The sequence below is a fragment of the Crotalus tigris genome, unplaced genomic scaffold (assembly GCF_016545835.1).
Source record: "Crotalus tigris isolate CLP2741 ecotype Arizona unplaced genomic scaffold, ASM1654583v1 scf7180000019154.1569036, whole genome shotgun sequence".
NCBI classification, from domain to species: domain Eukaryota; kingdom Metazoa; phylum Chordata; class Lepidosauria; order Squamata; family Viperidae; genus Crotalus; species Crotalus tigris.
The window spans coordinates 285,824-304,342 of NW_024097404.1; the positions used below are offsets into that span (position 1 = coordinate 285,824).

At 35.5% G+C, this 18,519-nt stretch overlaps 2 protein-coding genes across 4 annotated transcripts in view; both read left to right on the forward strand.

Moving 5' to 3' along the window:
• Positions 1-11,018, forward strand: part of PAK2 (p21 (RAC1) activated kinase 2) — a 44,930-nt gene extending 33,912 nt beyond the window's left edge. For all 3 annotated transcript variants that reach the window (XM_039360111.1, XM_039360114.1, XM_039360112.1), the window contains exons 12-15: positions 3,240-3,339; positions 5,044-5,240; positions 6,436-6,573; positions 7,721-11,018. In XM_039360111.1, coding sequence (XP_039216045.1) covers positions 3,240-3,339; positions 5,044-5,240; positions 6,436-6,573; positions 7,721-7,807 — 522 coding nt within the window. In that variant the 3' untranslated portion in view covers positions 7,808-11,018. The remainder of the gene's footprint in view (positions 1-3,239; positions 3,340-5,043; positions 5,241-6,435; positions 6,574-7,720) is intronic.
• A 1,131-nt stretch (positions 11,019-12,149) lies between these two features.
• On the forward strand, positions 12,150-18,395 carry LOC120315576 (aquaporin-12-like). The gene is made up of 3 exons (XM_039360137.1): positions 12,150-12,893; positions 14,878-14,994; positions 17,680-18,395. Exons 1-3 carry the CDS (start codon positions 12,287-12,289, stop codon positions 17,859-17,861), a joined length of 906 nt encoding a protein of 301 aa, XP_039216071.1. The 5' UTR covers positions 12,150-12,286; the 3' UTR covers positions 17,862-18,395.
• The last annotated feature ends 124 nt before the right edge of the window (positions 18,396-18,519 follow it).

Consider the following 18,519-nt stretch of genomic DNA (forward strand, 5'->3'; position numbering starts at 1 on the left):
ATTTCTGATCTTGTCAACCCAGCTTATACGTAACAGCCACCTGTAAATCCACATTTCAAATGCTTCTAGTCTCTTCAGGTGGCCTTCTGTCAGAGACCAACTCTCTACTCCATAGAGCAGGATAGAAAAAAATATAGCATCTGACAAGCCTGATTTTCAGTCTTAGGCTTATGTTGTGACTGGAGAAGGCCTTTTTCATTTTGAAGAATGCTGTTCGAGCTTTCTCTATCCTTGTCTTTACTTCAGTGGTCATGTCCCAGCTTTCATGCAAATTAGAACCGAGGTGCGTGATCCTTTCAACTTTTTCTAGTGGTATTTCTTCTGAATCTGTTGGTGGTAAATTAACGGATTGTTAATTCATACTACTGGTAATTATTGCATTGCTTCCAAGGTGCTTACAGTTTACTCTTTTTTTATGAACTTCTTGGGAATCCTGTGATTTTAGTAGTATACAACTCATTTGCCCTTGGAGTATTAAACTATTTACAGAAAATACATACTCCATGACTGTGTTTCTCAAACTTCATTCTTGCTTCTTCATTCTGCTCCACAGTTGCCTAATGAAATATGTTGCTTTGTTGGAGAAGATTGGGTCAAATCAAGACTTGAATTGCTTTTTTTCACCTGTTAACATTTCACCATCTTTATTGAGCAAGTAGTCCTCACATCTTTTTTGTAGTTCTCACTTAACAACAATACTTGGAACCAGAATTTTGGTTGCTAAACAATGTGGTCATAAAGCATAATATCATGTGACCACATTGTTTAGCGATGTGGCAGTTCTAGTAGTTCCAGCTGCTATTGTTCAGTGAATCCCATTGTCAACACTGCTAACATTGGATGTTCTTGCTTTGACAACATATGAAGATGCAGCCTTTTTCTTTCTTATGCTTTACTCTTAGAATTAGATGATGCTGGGGGAGGAGGGGGAATGTGGTGGGAGTTAGTTAGATATAATAATATTATACTAGTGTGTGAATTCAGAGCTTGAAATAAGAGATGATAAGAATTGGAGGGTAGCAGAACAGGAGGGAAAGTCTGCATTTCAAACTAATTGGAGAATGTGATTTAAGACTGTTAATTGAAGGAGGGAATTGTGCTTTGATATTATGTGCTCAGGAGCGGGGAATCCAGTTTTTGGCTTCAGCTATGTTAGTGCCGAAGCTATGCTACTCCCATAAAGATTCTTTAAGGTAAACAGTGCCTCAAAGTTCTTTGAAGAGTTTCATCTGTCGGAACCATGACACCCATGCTGCCTGTCATTAAACACAATGTTATCTGTTTCCCATTTGCAACCTCCTGCCAGATATTCCGTTGACTCGGTAGACGCTGGCAGTGAAGGTTGCAAATATTGATCACATGATTGTGGGATACTGCAATGTAGACGTGAATCAGTGAGTGTCTGGATTCTGATTGCACAATTGCACTGATGCTGCAACTGTATCACTTATTCAGTGCTATGCATTGTATAGCATAGCCAAATTCAGTCATTCCAACTTTTTAGTAAGTGTGGATGCTTTTAAGATTTGTAATTTATCCTTTAGAACAAATTGTGTCTCTTAGTTGGTATAGTCTAGTTATAAATTATTCCACTAAGTCTTTACTAATCCCATTCAACCATTTAATAATTTTATATTTGTGTTTTCATATGGATAATATAAATCTTGAAATGGGAGGAAAGTATATCACTACAGCAAAGAAGCAACTGGATGGCAACATTCTGCTTATCAGCTTTCACAATTTGGCAGTTCATGTAATAGATTCCATGTGCTGAAAGATATGTACATATATACACTGAGTGCAGTACAAAATTCTTCTGAAATACTAATTTCTCTCTTTGGGTTTGGAAGCCTTTTTTATGAAAATTAATGATAGTGTGTTAGATTAAAGGCTTGGTCTGTTGCAAAATTAATTGAGATGAATCAGAGCATTTAAATTGATACTTGCATGAAGAGTGGCATAACTGATCTCAGTATATACATAAACAGTAATTTTAGATGAAGAAATGTTTATGGTTGAATGTAAATGCAATATGTAGAAAAATTCCTAGACAAAAATAGAAAGTACTTCTGCAGTTAACTAAGTTTTATTTATTTAAAACAGATAACAATTTTAAAAGATATATCAATAAATCGACAAAGAAATTACTAAAGTTATGTAATTTATGTATAACATTAATTAAAATTGATCATATCAGACAAAGTACACCGAGATTTTTATGGTATGGAAAAGAATAAATCTTTGAGCTTAGTGCCAAAATTTCACTTTTATTGCTATTAGTAATTGCTAAAAAAAATAAAAAAAAATAGGAAAAAATAGTACAGACAAGTATTTGGTTTCTGACCCCCTTTTATACTCCAACTAATTTACAGTATTTATGGTTTCTAAAATGTATATGTTATTTATTTATACAGTATTCTAAATGTTTGTATTTCTCTTGTTACATGATATATATTGGGAGTCTTCAGCCCTTTTATGATTTGTGGACTTCCAACTCCCAGAATTCCTCAGCCAGACATGCTGGCTGAGGAATTCTGGGAATTGAAATCCACAAGTCATAAAAGGGCCAAGTCTGAAGACCCCTGATATGTATTATATGGGGAAGCCATTTCTGCTTAAATTTAAAATTAAACTTAATTTAATTTAAAGTTAAACTTAATTTAAAGTTAAACTTCTATAATGTATACATTGTGTTAATGTTGCCATTGCTGCATATTCTCTTAAGTTTAAGTTCCCAATAAGATACTGCAATTTTTATTTTATGTTCTGGGATAATACCTAGCAAAAAGAATTGTGGTTTCATTTCAAATTTAATTTCTAAGATATTATCTAAGAATTTTTGGAAACATGTTTTTTTCTTTGCTTAAGTAAATGTGAAATACTTTTAAGGCTCTGGAGGATACAGGTAATCCTCAATTAATGACTGTACTGTTTAACAACTCTTTGAAGTTACAATCGTTGCAGTTTCCCCATGGTCACGTGATTGAATTTATGATCATTGCAACATTTGCAAGTTTCACAGCTGGCTTCTGACAAGCACTGCTATAAGTTCGAAGTGATTTTGTGATATTTCACATAATGACTGTATCACTTAGCAATGAAGTTGCCAGTGTCAATTACGGCCTTTAAGTGAGGACTACCTGTACTTAAATCTAGTGTAGCTATTAAGATAACTCAATTAACCAAATATAAATTTTGAATTAGTTTAGACAATAAACCTTTCAATTATCTTCATGCAGTGTTTGCAGGCACTGGAATTCCTACATGCCAACCAGGTGATTCACAGAGATATTAAAAGTGACAATGTGCTTTTGGGAATGGATGGTTCAGTTAAGCTGAGTAAGTACATGATAGCTCCAGCATTCACATTATAAAAGTAATATTAAACTGCATATCACCATTAAGTTTTCTTTTTTAAGCCAGTAGGTGGCAACCTTGATTAGACTAACAATGAAATTATTCAGCCAGCCAAAGTCTCTGTGGACATTTCCCTCCCTCGCTATTTTAAAATGTCACCCAATTCTTCAAAAACAAGGAAGTACAAAGCTGGTCAAGTTTTGTATTCAGCACGATCATTTTAACAAATGCATTGCAATATTAATAAGCAAAAGTAGTATTTAAGACCTATCAGTCTTATTTTTATAAAATAAAATAAGAATAAAATGTATAATTTTGAAACAAATTTAAATTGAAGAGAGAAGTTTAGACTATACCTGTTATCATGATTATGGGTGTTGTGTTTTCAATTATAATAATTCTGAACATTTTTAGTATTTTATATTGGTGCAGCTGAAACAAAACTTATAAGTCCAAATGAAAGTCCAAACGATTGAAGTGCTGTGTGAAAGATAAAGTGCAGTACATATTGCAGTTATAAAACTTGCAATTTGTATTATACCTTCTGTTTGCATGCATTTTAAAGATGTTTGAAGCATGCAGTTTTTCTATGCTTTTTATGCTGGGTTTTTTTTTTTAGGGGTTCTTCAGAGACTGTACCATTCCATTTAATTGGGTTAATCATAATTTGTTTTTCATTATATTCTACAGCTGATGTATAGATTAAGTCATGATTAAAACAGACATTTCCCAAACATAAATGAACAAATAATAATAATATATTATGTTAGAATACTGTTGGAATATTGTGTTGCTTATTAACATCACCACTTTTATACTTTCTGACACTTTTGCGATGTTCTTTGTCAGTTTGTACCTGAAACATACTATTATAAGGTTCTTTTTCCTATGGCTAAATCAATAGCTTGATCAAATCTGCTTGGGAAGAATAATTTTTTTTTGGAAATTTCTTTCAAAATTTGCCTATTTCCTGTCTAAATGAAGTCACCCAACTATTTTAATATTGGTGTATATTTTTTTAAATTTGGGTGCTTAAACATGATGTGCAAAACATTAGGAACATTTTTAAATTTAAATCAATAGTGGTTGCTTGTAATGGGTCAAACATAATGTTATAGTAAGTCTATTGTTCCATCCTAGAGTTTTCAGGCGTCTTCTCAAAATTCAGTGTCCACAAAAGTAATACAGGTAGTCCTCTATTTACAACCATTCATTTAGCAACCATTCAAAGTTACAATGCCATTGAAAAAAGTGACTTATCATTGCAGCATCCCCATAGTCACATAATCAAAATCTGGGGGCTTGATAGTCAGCATGTATTTATGGTGGTTGCAGCATCTCAGGATTATGTGATCACCATTTGTGACGTTCCCAGCTGGCTTCCAACAAGCAAAGTCAATAGGGACGCTGGATTCATTTGACCATGTGATTCATTTAACAACTGTAATAATTTGCTTAACAACCGTGGCAAAATTGTAAAATTGGGTGTGATTCACTTAACAACCACTTTGCTTAGCAGTAGGAATTCTGATTCCAATTGTAGTCATAAGTCAAGGACTATCTGAATGAGCATAAAATAGCTCTTTGTTCAGGATAATTGGTTTGATAAAGATGTCAAATATGACCTCACTGATATATTTAAGTCATGTTTGCTCTCCCCCCTCCCTTTCTTTTTTCTCTCTGCAGCTGACTTTGGGTTTTGCGCTCAGATAACTCCAGAGCAAAGCAAACGTAGTACAATGGTTGGAACACCATATTGGATGGCTCCTGAAGTGGTCACACGGAAGGCTTACGGCCCTAAAGTAGATATCTGGTCTCTAGGTATTATGGCTATTGAAATGGTTGAAGGTGAACCTCCCTATCTCAATGAAAACCCTTTGAGGGTAAGTACTATAACAAATCTATCCCACAATGCAGTAAAAAGCAAAAAAAAAAAAAAGCTGTATGATCTTTTGGCAGTGGAAAATAGTTGCTAGTAGTAAAGCTTAGGGGCATTTAGTGTTACAGTCTAACACAAATAAATTTCAGCCATTCTCTGAAAGTGTGTTCTAATTTATAGCACATCCCAGTCAATTGAGCCGAGGTGGCGCAGCAGTTAGAGTGCAGTACTGCAGGCCACTTTAGCTGACTGTGTTCAGCAGGTCAGCGGTTCAAATCTCACTGGCTCAAGGTTGACTCAGCCTTCCATCCTTCCGAGGTAGGTAAAATGAGGACCCAGATTGTTGGGGGCAATGTAAATATATATATACATTGCTTACTGGTGTACACCGCTTAGAGAGTGCTTGCACTTAAAGCGGTATATAAGTCTCACAAATAAATAAATAAATAAATAAATAAATTACATGAAGTTTGCTAAAATATTTTTTTTTAAAAACTGCAGAATAGAGGTGTAGAACTGTTTTGTTCTGATGAGACTCACTATCCTTTAAGAATGTTTTCTTGCATGAATGGGGTGGGCTGGAAAAAGGCAGAAAATTAGGTGAGATCATCCATTTTCTTTCTTGTTTTCTGTTTCCTGATTAAGTTGGTTATGGAGATGGGTTGACAATTTTTAGAGAAAGTTAAATTAGGCTGAGGCATAGAGCTTGCTTGTTATTGTGTCATGCTGTCATAGATTAGTAAAAAGGACAGAACTATTAGCTTACAACCCTGCACCCCATTACACACAAAGTGGTTGCCGCAGGTAACTCCCAAATAAAAATAGATATCACAACATATCATAAGCTCAGACTAATCTGTTTAAAATAACCAAGAGGAGTGTATTCTGGATCTGTAAAAAAAATGTAATGAGTGAATGAAAGAGTTGTGGTATTCCAGGGTACTGAGTAACTTCCAAAATCGGCCCTCTAAGAAACCAATAGTGGTGAGAAAAGGAAGCAGTTGAATTCATCCCAAGCCTCAGTTGTACATAACAGATGACATTTATTACTGTAGTATGCATACAGTATGAGACACATTGTGATCAAAATAAAAAGTAAAACTTTCGTTGAAATAATGATAAGCAGCCATTTTTATTTTTTTGCTATCTCTATTCACCTTTTGATTTATTAATGCTCAAGGTTTTTTTTTTCTTTATAGGCATTATATTTAATAGCAACCAATGGCACCCCAGAGCTGCAGAGCCCAGAGAAACTGACTCCAATATTCCGTGACTTTTTAAATAGTTGTTTGGAAATGGATGTAGAGAAAAGAGGGTCAGCCAAAGAACTACTACAGGTAAAGGAACTAACGTGTTGTAAATTAAGAAGAATGTTAAATATAAATAAAATACATTTCAATAAGGGGAAGATCTGAGAAGTTTCCCCCTCTGATTTCTTGGGAGCAATTGCTGCCTTTTTAAAAAATTCTTGGGTATCTAGATAGAATCTTTCTGTTCCTCTTGTATTCATCAATATGTACACTTCTGGAAAGAGAGGAGCTATATGTTTTTCCACAAGCCATGTGGTAAACCAGTGGAAAACAGACAATTATCCTTACTCTTCTCTTGGTCTACTGCAGAATCCTCACCATTCTGGCTTAAGTACTATAATTGTTGTCAGTGTGTCAGAATGCTCTATACTTACACTTGTTTCTTTTCCACTTCATCTTAAACTGAAATTAAAAGTGTCTTTAACATATAGATGCAGGGTTCACTTTGCTAATACAGGAAAATTGTCATGAAGGGGAGAAAGGAAGACAATTACATGGCCTTCCTAGATGCTTGTAAAAATACAGTTAAGATTAGTCACTATTGTATGTAGAACGGGTGTCAAACTGCCGGCCCGTGAGCTGGATGCGTCAAGCTGAAACCGCACCCACCCCAGTTCCGGCAATGGGGAAAAAGTCACAATACATTGTGACACATCATGTGACATGGTGAGTTTGACACCCCTGATATAGAAGGATGATATCTGGAGTTACTTCAGTAGAATTCCTTCAGATAGGAAGAATTTGCAGAGGTCTTGGTTTTGTTCCATTCAAGAAAGATATTGTTAGTGCCATTTAACAAAGTTTGAAAATTAAGAGCCACAATTTACTGAACTTACTTTCACCTTATCTCTAGCATAGAGATAACGTAGAAGGTAGTTAGAATCATAATTATTTAAATATTCTGGTAAAGAAATGATGGAAGAATGTTCTTCCTTCATTGTAATATCCATCTGTGGAGTTACTTCTGTGACTTTATGTTTTAAGTACTGAAACTTCCCCAAGGTTGCATGCTTCTCTTTTTAATGTACTCTTATCATTACCAATTTTCTTGGGCACCTATATGAAAAATATTTTTGTGTATAATTTCATTTTAGGATTATTTTTAAAGTGTTTGTTTTGAAATGGTATTTTGAAATACCTATCCATTAAAACGTCCTGTTTCTCTTTCCATTAGCATCCTTTCTTGAAACTGGCAAAACCTTTGTCAAGTTTGACACCATTGATTCTAGCTGCCAAAGAAGCCATGAAGAGTAATCGCTAGCATTGCTGTTGTGGTCTTCATCATTCCTGGTTTTATTTGTTTGTCTGCTTTGATTTTTGTTTAAATCTTCCTATAATATACAAGTTGTTGCTCTTGTTAGAGATGTTGAAAATTTGCAGAAGGGAAAAAAATTCACCTCAGCTCTAAAATACAAGAGAAGAAAAATGGTGATAATAGTGAACTTTTCTGCAAGTCTTGAAGTTGTAAACTGAATCACTGGCCTTTTTATCACTTCTACAAACAACTCAATATTTTTCTATGCCAATGAGTTGTGACTTTGTTGTACCAGTTCCCATCCGTGCTCTGATTTGAACATTTCCAATACTTGAACAATTGATTCAAGCTTTTAGAAAGAGGTATTACTGTAATCTTAGCTTTCCTTTGCTAGGCAGTCATTCAAAGCATTACTTAAGACAGATAGAAATGTGAAAGTTCCTCTTTCTCCTTTTAATATGAGTTAGGTATAACCCGGATACCTGGGGACAGTAATTATTCAGTAACAGTTCTGAAACAAAGAAAAGAAGACAGAATAGAAAGAAAACAGTTCAACATAATCTGATGTAGAAATTTGTGCATGGACTTTGTAAAATAAGGGAAAGATGCCTCTGAATGTTGGAGACTGAATACCTGTTGGGTAAATGGGAAAAGTATTTTTTTTTCCAGTAACAAAACCATCCTTTGAGCTTGGGGAGAAACCCCCACTCCTGTGAATTGTCTTCCATTTGTTCCTTGCCTGTATAGCTGATTGGTTACCTTTTAAAGGGATGTCTTGGAAAAATATGTTGTTTTATAGCAAAGTGCTTTATCCATGTTCTGACTTGGGCTGTGGGCTACAGACTGGTGCCTTCTGATTTTTAAAATTATCCTTCTTTGTATTAAATACATTTTGTATATGTTGTACATTTTCTCTCCAAAGCAAATTTGAAATTGTCAGGACTAAGTATGAGAGGTTTCTTTCTTTATATATATACACACACACACATATATATAAATATAAATATATTCATACTATTTCTACTAATAAAAGACCCAGAAGATTGCAAAAAATCCAGGACTTTTATATGATTCTGTTGACTAAAGCCTCAGAACACCGGAAGTGCTATTTTATACAGATAAAAGTGGGAGAGGGAATAATTAAGATTCAAAATTATTGGAATTGTCTTGTGAGCAACTAAAAAACTTTGTCTTGGTGAGAGTAAATAGTAAAACTTTACTATTATAATTAAGGAGAGAAACAAGATAGTGCCTCTTATGATAAAATAAACCAATTAGATTAATAAAATAAGCCAACATCTGGTTAAATGGGCAAGATTTGGAGTCTCTCACATTGCTTAAATTTAAGATCACTGTAGTTTTTGTGACCTTGATAGAAAATTTCTGAATGATAATGTGCCAAATAATAATTTAAGGCGTTATTTAATTTGGTGCTCTAGCTTTCTTGCATTCCTAGATGGTATTTTGGGGAAAGCTTCTTAAAGTCTTAGTTAAGAGGCTCTTGTAGCTTTTCTCATTGTCAGTGATGAGCCCTTTTTCTATTTGTGAACAATATTCATATAAGAAGATCATGATGAAGGTATTGTAAAATGGGTGCTAGTTATACTCCAGGTTTTGATCCACAGTAGTACAAAGGGCTCTAATTCTTTTACACCTTGGAACTTTTTTGCTTTCTAATTGATACCAGCAATGCCTTATTAATACAACTAAAACAATGCCACATTTGTACATCTTGTCAGAAGTATTACTCTGAAAATTGTGTAACAAACCAGTCTATTTATTTTCAGATTATTTTGAACGTGCTTTGGATTTGTCCAAGAAGGTGTGATGTCCTAGTCTGAGTTGTATTTTAAGTCCAGTTCCTTCTTTTAAAAATTGCTTTCAATGTTAATACAGAAGTTAAAATAAGTTTGATTTTATATTGATAAATTTTTAAAACAATAAAAATTCCAGTTAATTTAATCTTTTATTGGTCTTTGTCTGTTGCTGGCAATGGAATATGTAGAAACGAAGGCTTCTATGGATATGTATGTTTTAGTGTTTTTTTGTAATAGTATGAAAAGGTAGTTCTCTTCTGAAAACTTAAAATTCTTAACATTTTATTGTCACCTTAATAAAATGGATTTTAGTAGATAATGAACTGAATTTTAACGATGTTTTTCAAATCAAAGTTTCTTACAATTGAATTAACACAGGAATTGAAATACATTGTACACTTATTACTTTGCCTCAATGTATCCAAGTACTCCAAATTGTGTCTTATTTGATATTCTTAAAATGTAATATACAGCTTATATAATCATCTAATTTTTGTGCCATTGTTCATTAAAAATGATAGAAATGAATTGAGAGGAACGTTCCATTAGATAAAACAACATGTTTTGTTTTTAATTTGTATACTTTGGATTGAACATATGTTACTTGTTTTAGACACAGAAGTAGCAAATCTACATTAACCAGATATTCAGAAATAAAGTGAATAAATATTGGTTGCTTCATTCAGTCATGAAGTACATATTTCTAAAACATAATTAGTTTTGGTCAATTTAAAACACTGAGCCAGATTAAAATTTAAAACTGTCCATTTTAAAGCATACATGATACCTGCAATTTCCTAAATCAAAATACTGTTTTGTGGAGGTTGCTGAAGAGAGAGGAGGTTTTAATTGAATAACTTTATATATCGTTAAAACTGGGATGACAAAAGTTCATGAGTCTATGAGTTCATAAACAGAATGCATCACTTCCATCAAGTAACTAAGTCAGCTTTTGGATCTTAGGCAAGATTGCCAGGTATGTTTGATGGTGTGATATTATAATGAGAAGGAATGTATTTCATTAAAACAAGCTTACCTGGAATCCCTCCCAATTAGTATAAAGTGAAGCATGTTTGGGTTGGGTTGGAGTCATTCATCATTTGATTTTACATTCAGTTAACTTAAGTGGCCATCATATGCATACTCTGGAACAATTTGGAGTCAATTAACTTCTGTTAAGTGTTGAAGAATTTGTTTTTGTAGCTAGAATTAATGATTTCTTTCTTTGTTCCATTGTCAGATGGAGATGAAAATAATGCAAGCTTTTGATTTTTTTAATTGTCCTCAAATTTTGTATAATTTAATCTCATTCTGTTATTTAATTTTACCACAATATTAACTACTGTATTGTCTATGTTTAATGATTCTTTCAGGGCTAGAAATAAACATTTTTAAAACAATTGACAGATCTCTTTCTTCTTTCCCAACACCTTGATTAAATAATAGATCAATCAGAGAACATTTGTGTTTACTTGTGTATGTCTTTGGTGATTTATTGGAGAAGATTTACAGTGTAATTATCATTTGCTTCAAATCTTCCATGACAGCAAACCAGCTGAGACATTGTAGTAGAGAAATCAAAGCAGTGTCAAGGAAAGGATCTATAAGCTAACTAAAGTCATCCTGGCAAGATGGGCGGCATAGAACTCTAACAATAAATAAAATCAATCTGGAAATTCCCCTCCATAGCAATGAAGATTTAAACTAGCATCCATTGATAGCAATGAATATTTTAAAGCCTTAGGAAAATTGAAGAAAAAAGCTGATTTTGAAAAACTGGTGAAGCATAGTGTGTTTTTAGACTTAAAGTGTTCAAATAACAAGATTATAAGTTTCATATTTTGGATATATGGCAAGATAAAGATCATTCAAGAAAAACATGCTTGATAAAATTGAAGGAAAATGCAGAAGGAAAAACCCGCATGATTAGAACATTAAAAACAACCATGGATACCATTCTGATAATGATTAGTCACTGATTAAAGACTGAACAGCATGCCAGAAACTGGTCCGCGCATACAAGCAAAGCCCCATCTGTGGGATGCAAACACTACACGTCCCCTCCGGTCCATGGAAAAACCTCTCCACGGAACCAGTCCCTGGTGCCCAAAAGGTTGTAGACCTCTGGTCTAGAGGGCTGCCATGAAGCAACATTGACTTGAAGGTAATTGACAACAACATTAGGAAAAGCCTTGATCTCTAAACAGTTGAGAGAGAGTAAGCTTTTGAATTCAAGAATCTCAACTGCTTTGCCCTTGGGGGTCACCTCCTAGTTTCACTGGATTCTGAACCAATTCCAAGGTTCAGCTTATTAGTGTTTTTTCTTAGTGGAAAAAGGCTTAGGTGGGGTTTCTAGAGATGGAAAAAGGCTTAAGTGGGGTTTACTGGAAAAGAAAAGACCAAAGGTGAAATTCTGGTTAGACCAGTTGCAAAGTGATAAGGGAGCAACATTCTATTTGAGCCAGTTTTTTCATGGTGTTAAATATGTTCAGTTCCCCAGACATTTCTGTGACCCTATTAACCTGGTACCTATCAAACTATGCCACGTTTGCTTAAATATGCTTTTAAGAGAAGACTAATTAATAGTTTCTCCTCCCTTCTCTTTCATGCAGTGAAGATTTTTTTGAGTTAGAAAGTACTACTACACCAGTGTACTGTATTTCTCAGAATGTCTGGACTGAATGTCTCAATCATTTTTTTCTTCTCAGTTGTAACTCTTTGTGAATTTGCTAGGCGATTCTTCAAGAGAATTTTTCCATCTAAGGTATATTTTTGTCTTGCTGGTGAATTAGCCAGTTCCTTCCAGATATGTGCTTGCTACCTTGAATTGAAGATGCTAAGGGAGATTGGCCCATGGGGTGGTGGCTTTGGCCCAGATGTGAGCCTGACTCTCTTATTCGTAGTCTTCTTAGCTCATGGTGCCTCTTTTGATGGAACTGCTGCCAACCCTGTAGCCTCACTTCAGGATTTTCTAGCTTTGGATTGTTCTTTTGTAGGCAGTATTGTTAAAATTTTGGCCCAGTTTCTAGGGATGGAAGCAGCTTGTGCTTTTACTAAGAAATATTGGTCCAAGGAATTTACAGACTTCCACATGATCCAGAACTTAATGGCCCAGGATTGCAGCTCATCTCTCAATACCTCTATCTCCCAGGGCATTTTTGTAGAAGCCATGGGTTCCTTTCTTTTCCAGTTAATTATTCTCAAGCTTCATACCTACCCTCTCATGTACAGAGTTCCTATTGTGGCGCTCAGTATCACTGCCTTGACATACACAGGTAAGGATTGCTATCCAATCTCCTGAGTTTTTTCCTTGATGCAGATTGAGAAACTAAAACAACTATTTAATATAGGCAATGTTTTTACATACCTATGGCATGCAGTTAAATATGTTTCACTGCTCATATTTTATTTACAGCAACATGATTATTATAACTTGTCTTTCCTACTTCAGAGGTGATCATAATATCTGTTTTAAATGAAGGATGTGAGATTTTGTTTGTATTTGCAATTCTCTTGATACTGTGTTGTATTTTATTTCCTTGTGTATGGCTATTTTTCATTAATATTCTACTTTGCAGTTAAAGTTATTTATTTTGATATTCTTTGCTTAATAAATTCTCACTGGTGTGCTGATTGCTTTCTAATTTACTAATCTGCCCACAGTTTAGTGTGGCAAAACAGATGGAGGAAGAGTATTGTTGAATCCTTCTTGCAGTGGCTAAGATGGCAAACCCTTGAATCTAGCAACAGTTCTAGGAATCAGGTATAAAATATTAGTACAGAAATCAGCCTCTGAAAACGGTCCACCCAGGCAGAGTAAGCACAGATTTTCCTGTAGACTTACATTTTTACGAAATGCTTCCTATTTCATTTCAAATCTCTGAAGTCAAAGTCTAATATGAGCAAATATGTTGCAAAAATGTATATCCCCTGCCTGATAATCATGAAGTTGGAAAATTGTATTGCAAATGAAGTTGGTCAGGGAGCTCTCAAAGATGACTAAGAAGCCAACATGGTAGAGCTGCATGCAAAGGTCTATAGAAATCAAGCCAAATTCCAGCATCAATTAAATGTTGGAAACATGTAGGAGTACCTGCAGCAAGGCTCTTAAACCTGTGTCTTAAGCCAGTGTAAGAGATGAGCAGGTTGAGCCTGAAGGTGGGGTCAAACACATCATCAGTTTGGAGCTGCTGCACTCCCACCAGATACTCAACTCTATTACTACTAACTACTACTACTACTACTATTACTACTACTACTACTACTACTACTACTACTACTACACACAGAGTGAGTTCTGATGACCCTATTTAGTAGATCAGATTCTTGTGTATAGGAAGCATGTAATAAACATGTAGTGCTTTGAACTCAACTCCTGTTCCTGGATATTTGTACCTGACACCAAGTGGCTCATAACGCCGATATTATAATTTTTGTATTGCATCTGGAAAATAATTGTTGCTGTAAATTTTTGCATGATGTGCAGTATGGTATTTGTGTGACTCTGAACAGGGTGGAAATGAGTTTTAATTCTTTAACATATAGGACATTACTGAATTGAGAAAACAAGACAGGTGAGATATTTCTTAGATGAATAATTTCACATAACAAATTTAAATGATAATATTTGTTTCAAGATTGGATGCTTTTCTAAATATAGATTAAAGGGTTGCTTTCCAGCTACCTGAAAATATTTTATTAAACTTTTATTTCAATTTGAATGTATGAAATCAGAAGTATTTGCTTCTAATCACCTTCCTGGTAGATATGTGAAATAAGATGGCATTTGTACTAATGACCTGAGTATTGGGATGCTGCTCTGTATGTGAGTATCCATTGTATTGTTGAAGTCTTGCCGGGTAGTGTTTCAGACTCTGAAGTAAAATGGGAATCCCAAATAAGAGCAGAGGTGTTAAATTCTCTCACCTTTAGATCAGTGCTTCTCAGCAATTTTAAGATGTGTGGATTGCAACTGCTGGAATGTTTACTGGGGAATTCTGAGAGCTGAGTCCATACATTTTAAAGTTGTTGAGATTGAGAGACAATGCTCTAGATTGACATACTGCTCTCAGATGCTGTTCCTTTCCAAACAAAATACCTGAAGGAAGGAAAGATTCAATAGTTTGGGTGGATTCCTCCTATTTTTTAACTTTTGTTTCAATTTGAACATATTGAATCTGATTAGGTGGGGCACATGTTCCTGTGTATGCCGGACAGAAGAACAGATGGGTTAAACTGTTTGCTTTTCCTCTGCTACAGCTGCACCTGTTACAGGTGCCTTTTTTAATCCTGCCTTGGCCTCTGCTATGACCTTTTCCTGCTCAGGAAACAGTTTACTGGAGTATACGCAAGTTTATTGGCTGGCACCCATCTCAGGTGAGGTTCTTCTCAAAGACTTTAGGAGTTGCAACAGTTCTTGTAATTGAATATTAAGGTTCATTGAAGGAACTGTAATGTTCAAGCCAAATACAGATAATCTTCACTTAATGACACTTGTTCCATGAATATTCAAACTTACAATGGCTCTGAATGAGTGTACTTACAACAAGTTCTGGCCTTTCCTGCACCCTACACTTATGTGATCACTATTTGCTCTCACTTCATTGCCAGCTTCCAACAAGCAAAGTTAATGGAGAAGTCAGTGAAATTGCGCTCTGCCTGCTACACTGCCTAGCCAAGTAGCCTTCCTTCCAACCCCATGACTACCGTACTTTCCGGCGTATAAGACAACTTTCGCAAGCGTTAAAATCTGCGCCAAAGTCGGGGGTTGTCTTATATGCCGAGTCATCTTATATGCCAAAAATAACGGTAGTTTCTGGCATATAAGACAACTTTCTAGGCATGCGACTCAGCGCTGAAGTCGGGGGTCGTCTTATACACCGGGTCGCCTTATACGCCGGAATATACGGTACCTCGGGCCATGCTGCATTTTATCCCCTTCCTCATAGTGATAGAGCTGCACTTTTCCTCTGTATGCTTGCTTCCCTACATCAAAGCAGCTTGAAGTCAGAATAGAACAGAACAAACTGCAACAGTCTTGCCCTTGCCCTGCTCCTTCCAGCCTTATGCTCTGTACTGGGCTTCCTGAAAGCCTAGACAGGCTTTCCAGAACGCCAAGGTGTCTGACTCTGTATCTGCAACTGTGCTACTTCTTCTGCTGTTTGGGGGCTAAATCCTCAACCCCACACATTTACTGGCTAGCACAGGGGTAGGCAACCTTGGCTTTTTTATGACTCGTGGACTTCAACTCCCAGAATTCCTGAGCCAGCATGGTGCTCAGGAATTCTGGGAGTTGAAGTCCACGAGTCATAAAAGAGCCTAGGTTGCCTACCCCTGGCTAGGTGGATTTTCAGAGAATGCTTCTGGTTCCTGGGTTCTACACAACCAAGATAAGCTCCCCCCCACACTCTGCCTCTGGTTCCTTCTGTCTTTTCAGTTGGCTACCAGTTCAGCTCCAGATATGCCTTGGCCAGTATTCAGCAACATGTCTAAACTGTTTTTTGCCCTTCTGCAGTTCTCCCTCTTTCTCTTCCTGCCAATCAAGGCTAACTTGCTACACCATCACAATAGAATGGCAGGGTTGGAGGCAGAGAGGGATACAGTGATAGGTGGATGGTTTCCTAAATACTTTGTGTCTCAGGGAGGGCCCGGCCAGCAAGGTGAGTGATGAGAGGTATGCTTAGCAAATGTCTGAGATTTGCTTAATGACCAAATCCATGTTAGTTTATGAAAACAAATTAGTCACCAACCTAGGAAAGTTTACATAGGTTAACAAAGAAAAGAATAATTTTAATTAACTAGGAAATAGGAAGGGGAAACTTTTAGTTAACTAGGGAAAACTAGTTCAGAAGAAAATTCTGGAATAAGATATCATTAAGACAAATTAAAAAATGTTGCTGGTAATAGTTGGAAGCCAGTCCTGAATTGATGGAAAGTACTGCATTAAACAAGTTAAAGATAATGCCTTTAAATTAAATTGTAACTATCCAGAAGTTTAATTCTGACCTTCAATAGCAGTATATTTTATGAAAAGTGAAACTTAAGCCTCCAGTAGAAATGCATAATTATGGGGCAGCCTCAACTATCAACATTAAAAGAAAACTTACTGCAAGGATTCTTGTCAGAATCATGGACACACACATTCACTCACAGATCGATCTATTCTCCCCATCATTCCATTTCTCCATTTCCTGATCACCATCACATTCATTGATATGCAGAAACATGCTAATCAAGTATTAGTATTATTATTCTGTTTACATAATCATTTTGAATACTGATGCTTATCTTAATTGTTGAAATGCTGTTAAAGGAAGACTTTCAAAAATACAACTGAAGCAACACATACAGCATTTTTAAAGTGGAAATGGCAGAACAAAAATCCATTTTTATTTCTTGATTTTTTTGTGGGCTTGCTCTTCTTTTTTTTCCAGTGTGAGAAAAATATTTGAAGTTTTGTCAACCATGCAGCTTTTTTTTTTTTTACTATTTTTTTCTTTCCAATAAGTCCTTTGGAGTTTCAGCAGAATCTGTGTTGTGACTGTATGTTTTCATAAAGAAAAAAGATGCATTCCCTGGTTAGAACCTGCTGAATAATTTTATATTTTTTCCAAGACTGGCTTAAAACACATTACTGTCGATGAAAAAAATACTCTCCTTCTCTCTCCATGTGTAGAAACAAACTGAGCTGCACCTGAATCATATTTCAACAATGATACTAGGATTGCATCTTCCATTGTATGAACAGAAGATTAGGTTAGGTCAGTGTTTCTCAACCTTGACAATTTTAAGGCATGTGGACTTCAACTCCCAGAATTCCACAGCCAGCAATGCTGGCTGTGGAATTCTGGGAGTTGAAGTCCACATGCCTTAAAATTGTGAAGGTTGAGAAACACTGGGTTAGGTCGTCTTCCAGTTCACCATTCAGCATGTCGCTATTCTGTAACCTGTGCCATCTACTGGTCTTGATTCCTACTCACTCTTGCCTCAAAAGAGAAAAAGATACTTTTGGGACATAAATCAAATAGATAAAAATTTCTTGTTGCTGTTTCTTCCCTGCAGGAATGCTGTTAGCCCTCTTTGTATATCAAGGAAATATTCCACGCTTCTTTCAGACAAACCTGCTTTATAGTCAAAAGAAAAAATACAGAATATTTAAAGGGAAAGTAACATCGAACTCTGCTGTTGAAGAGAGGCAGACAAAAACAGAGAAGAAGAACAGCAGTTCTGGACTGATTAACTGAACAGAGCAAAAAGGATTAACACTGCTGGATGAGAGGCAAAAAAACTACTTTTCTGGGTAAATGGCAAATGAGGATTGGAAAGGGCAGTTCACATGATATTATGATGTTCCTCAAACTGGGACCTTCTAGATATGTCAAATTTCAACTCCCATAATTTCTAGCCAGCATGAAATGTGTACTATGACTTTAAATTGTGAGAGTCTTAGTCCAACATGTTAACCAACAGAAAGCTGATAAAGACTGTAATATTAGATGCATGGAAATAACAACCTTTTATCAATTGTTACAAAGGCGTGCATTCATTATGCTAATCGGATTTTAATTCTATATGTTCAGGCCATCTTCTGAGGAAAGTGGCTATTCCTAGGCAGTAGGGATGTTCTTCAAACTATGGCATGCTTTTGAACAGATAAATATCTTCACGGTATGGCATAGGGTATGGCTTGAAATAAATAGTGAAATTAGAACAAATGTTAAATGTTTGATGTGGAATTGCACTTTAGATCCCCTATGAAAAAGTAAAATGTTACATGAGATAAAATGTTATATGATCCTTCTTTTCAGGCTCTTCTTGAAATTTAGTTAATACAAGCAGCAATCTGGGTTTCTTTAATGCAGTTATCCCTATCAGGTGCTCACAATAATGTGGTTATCATTT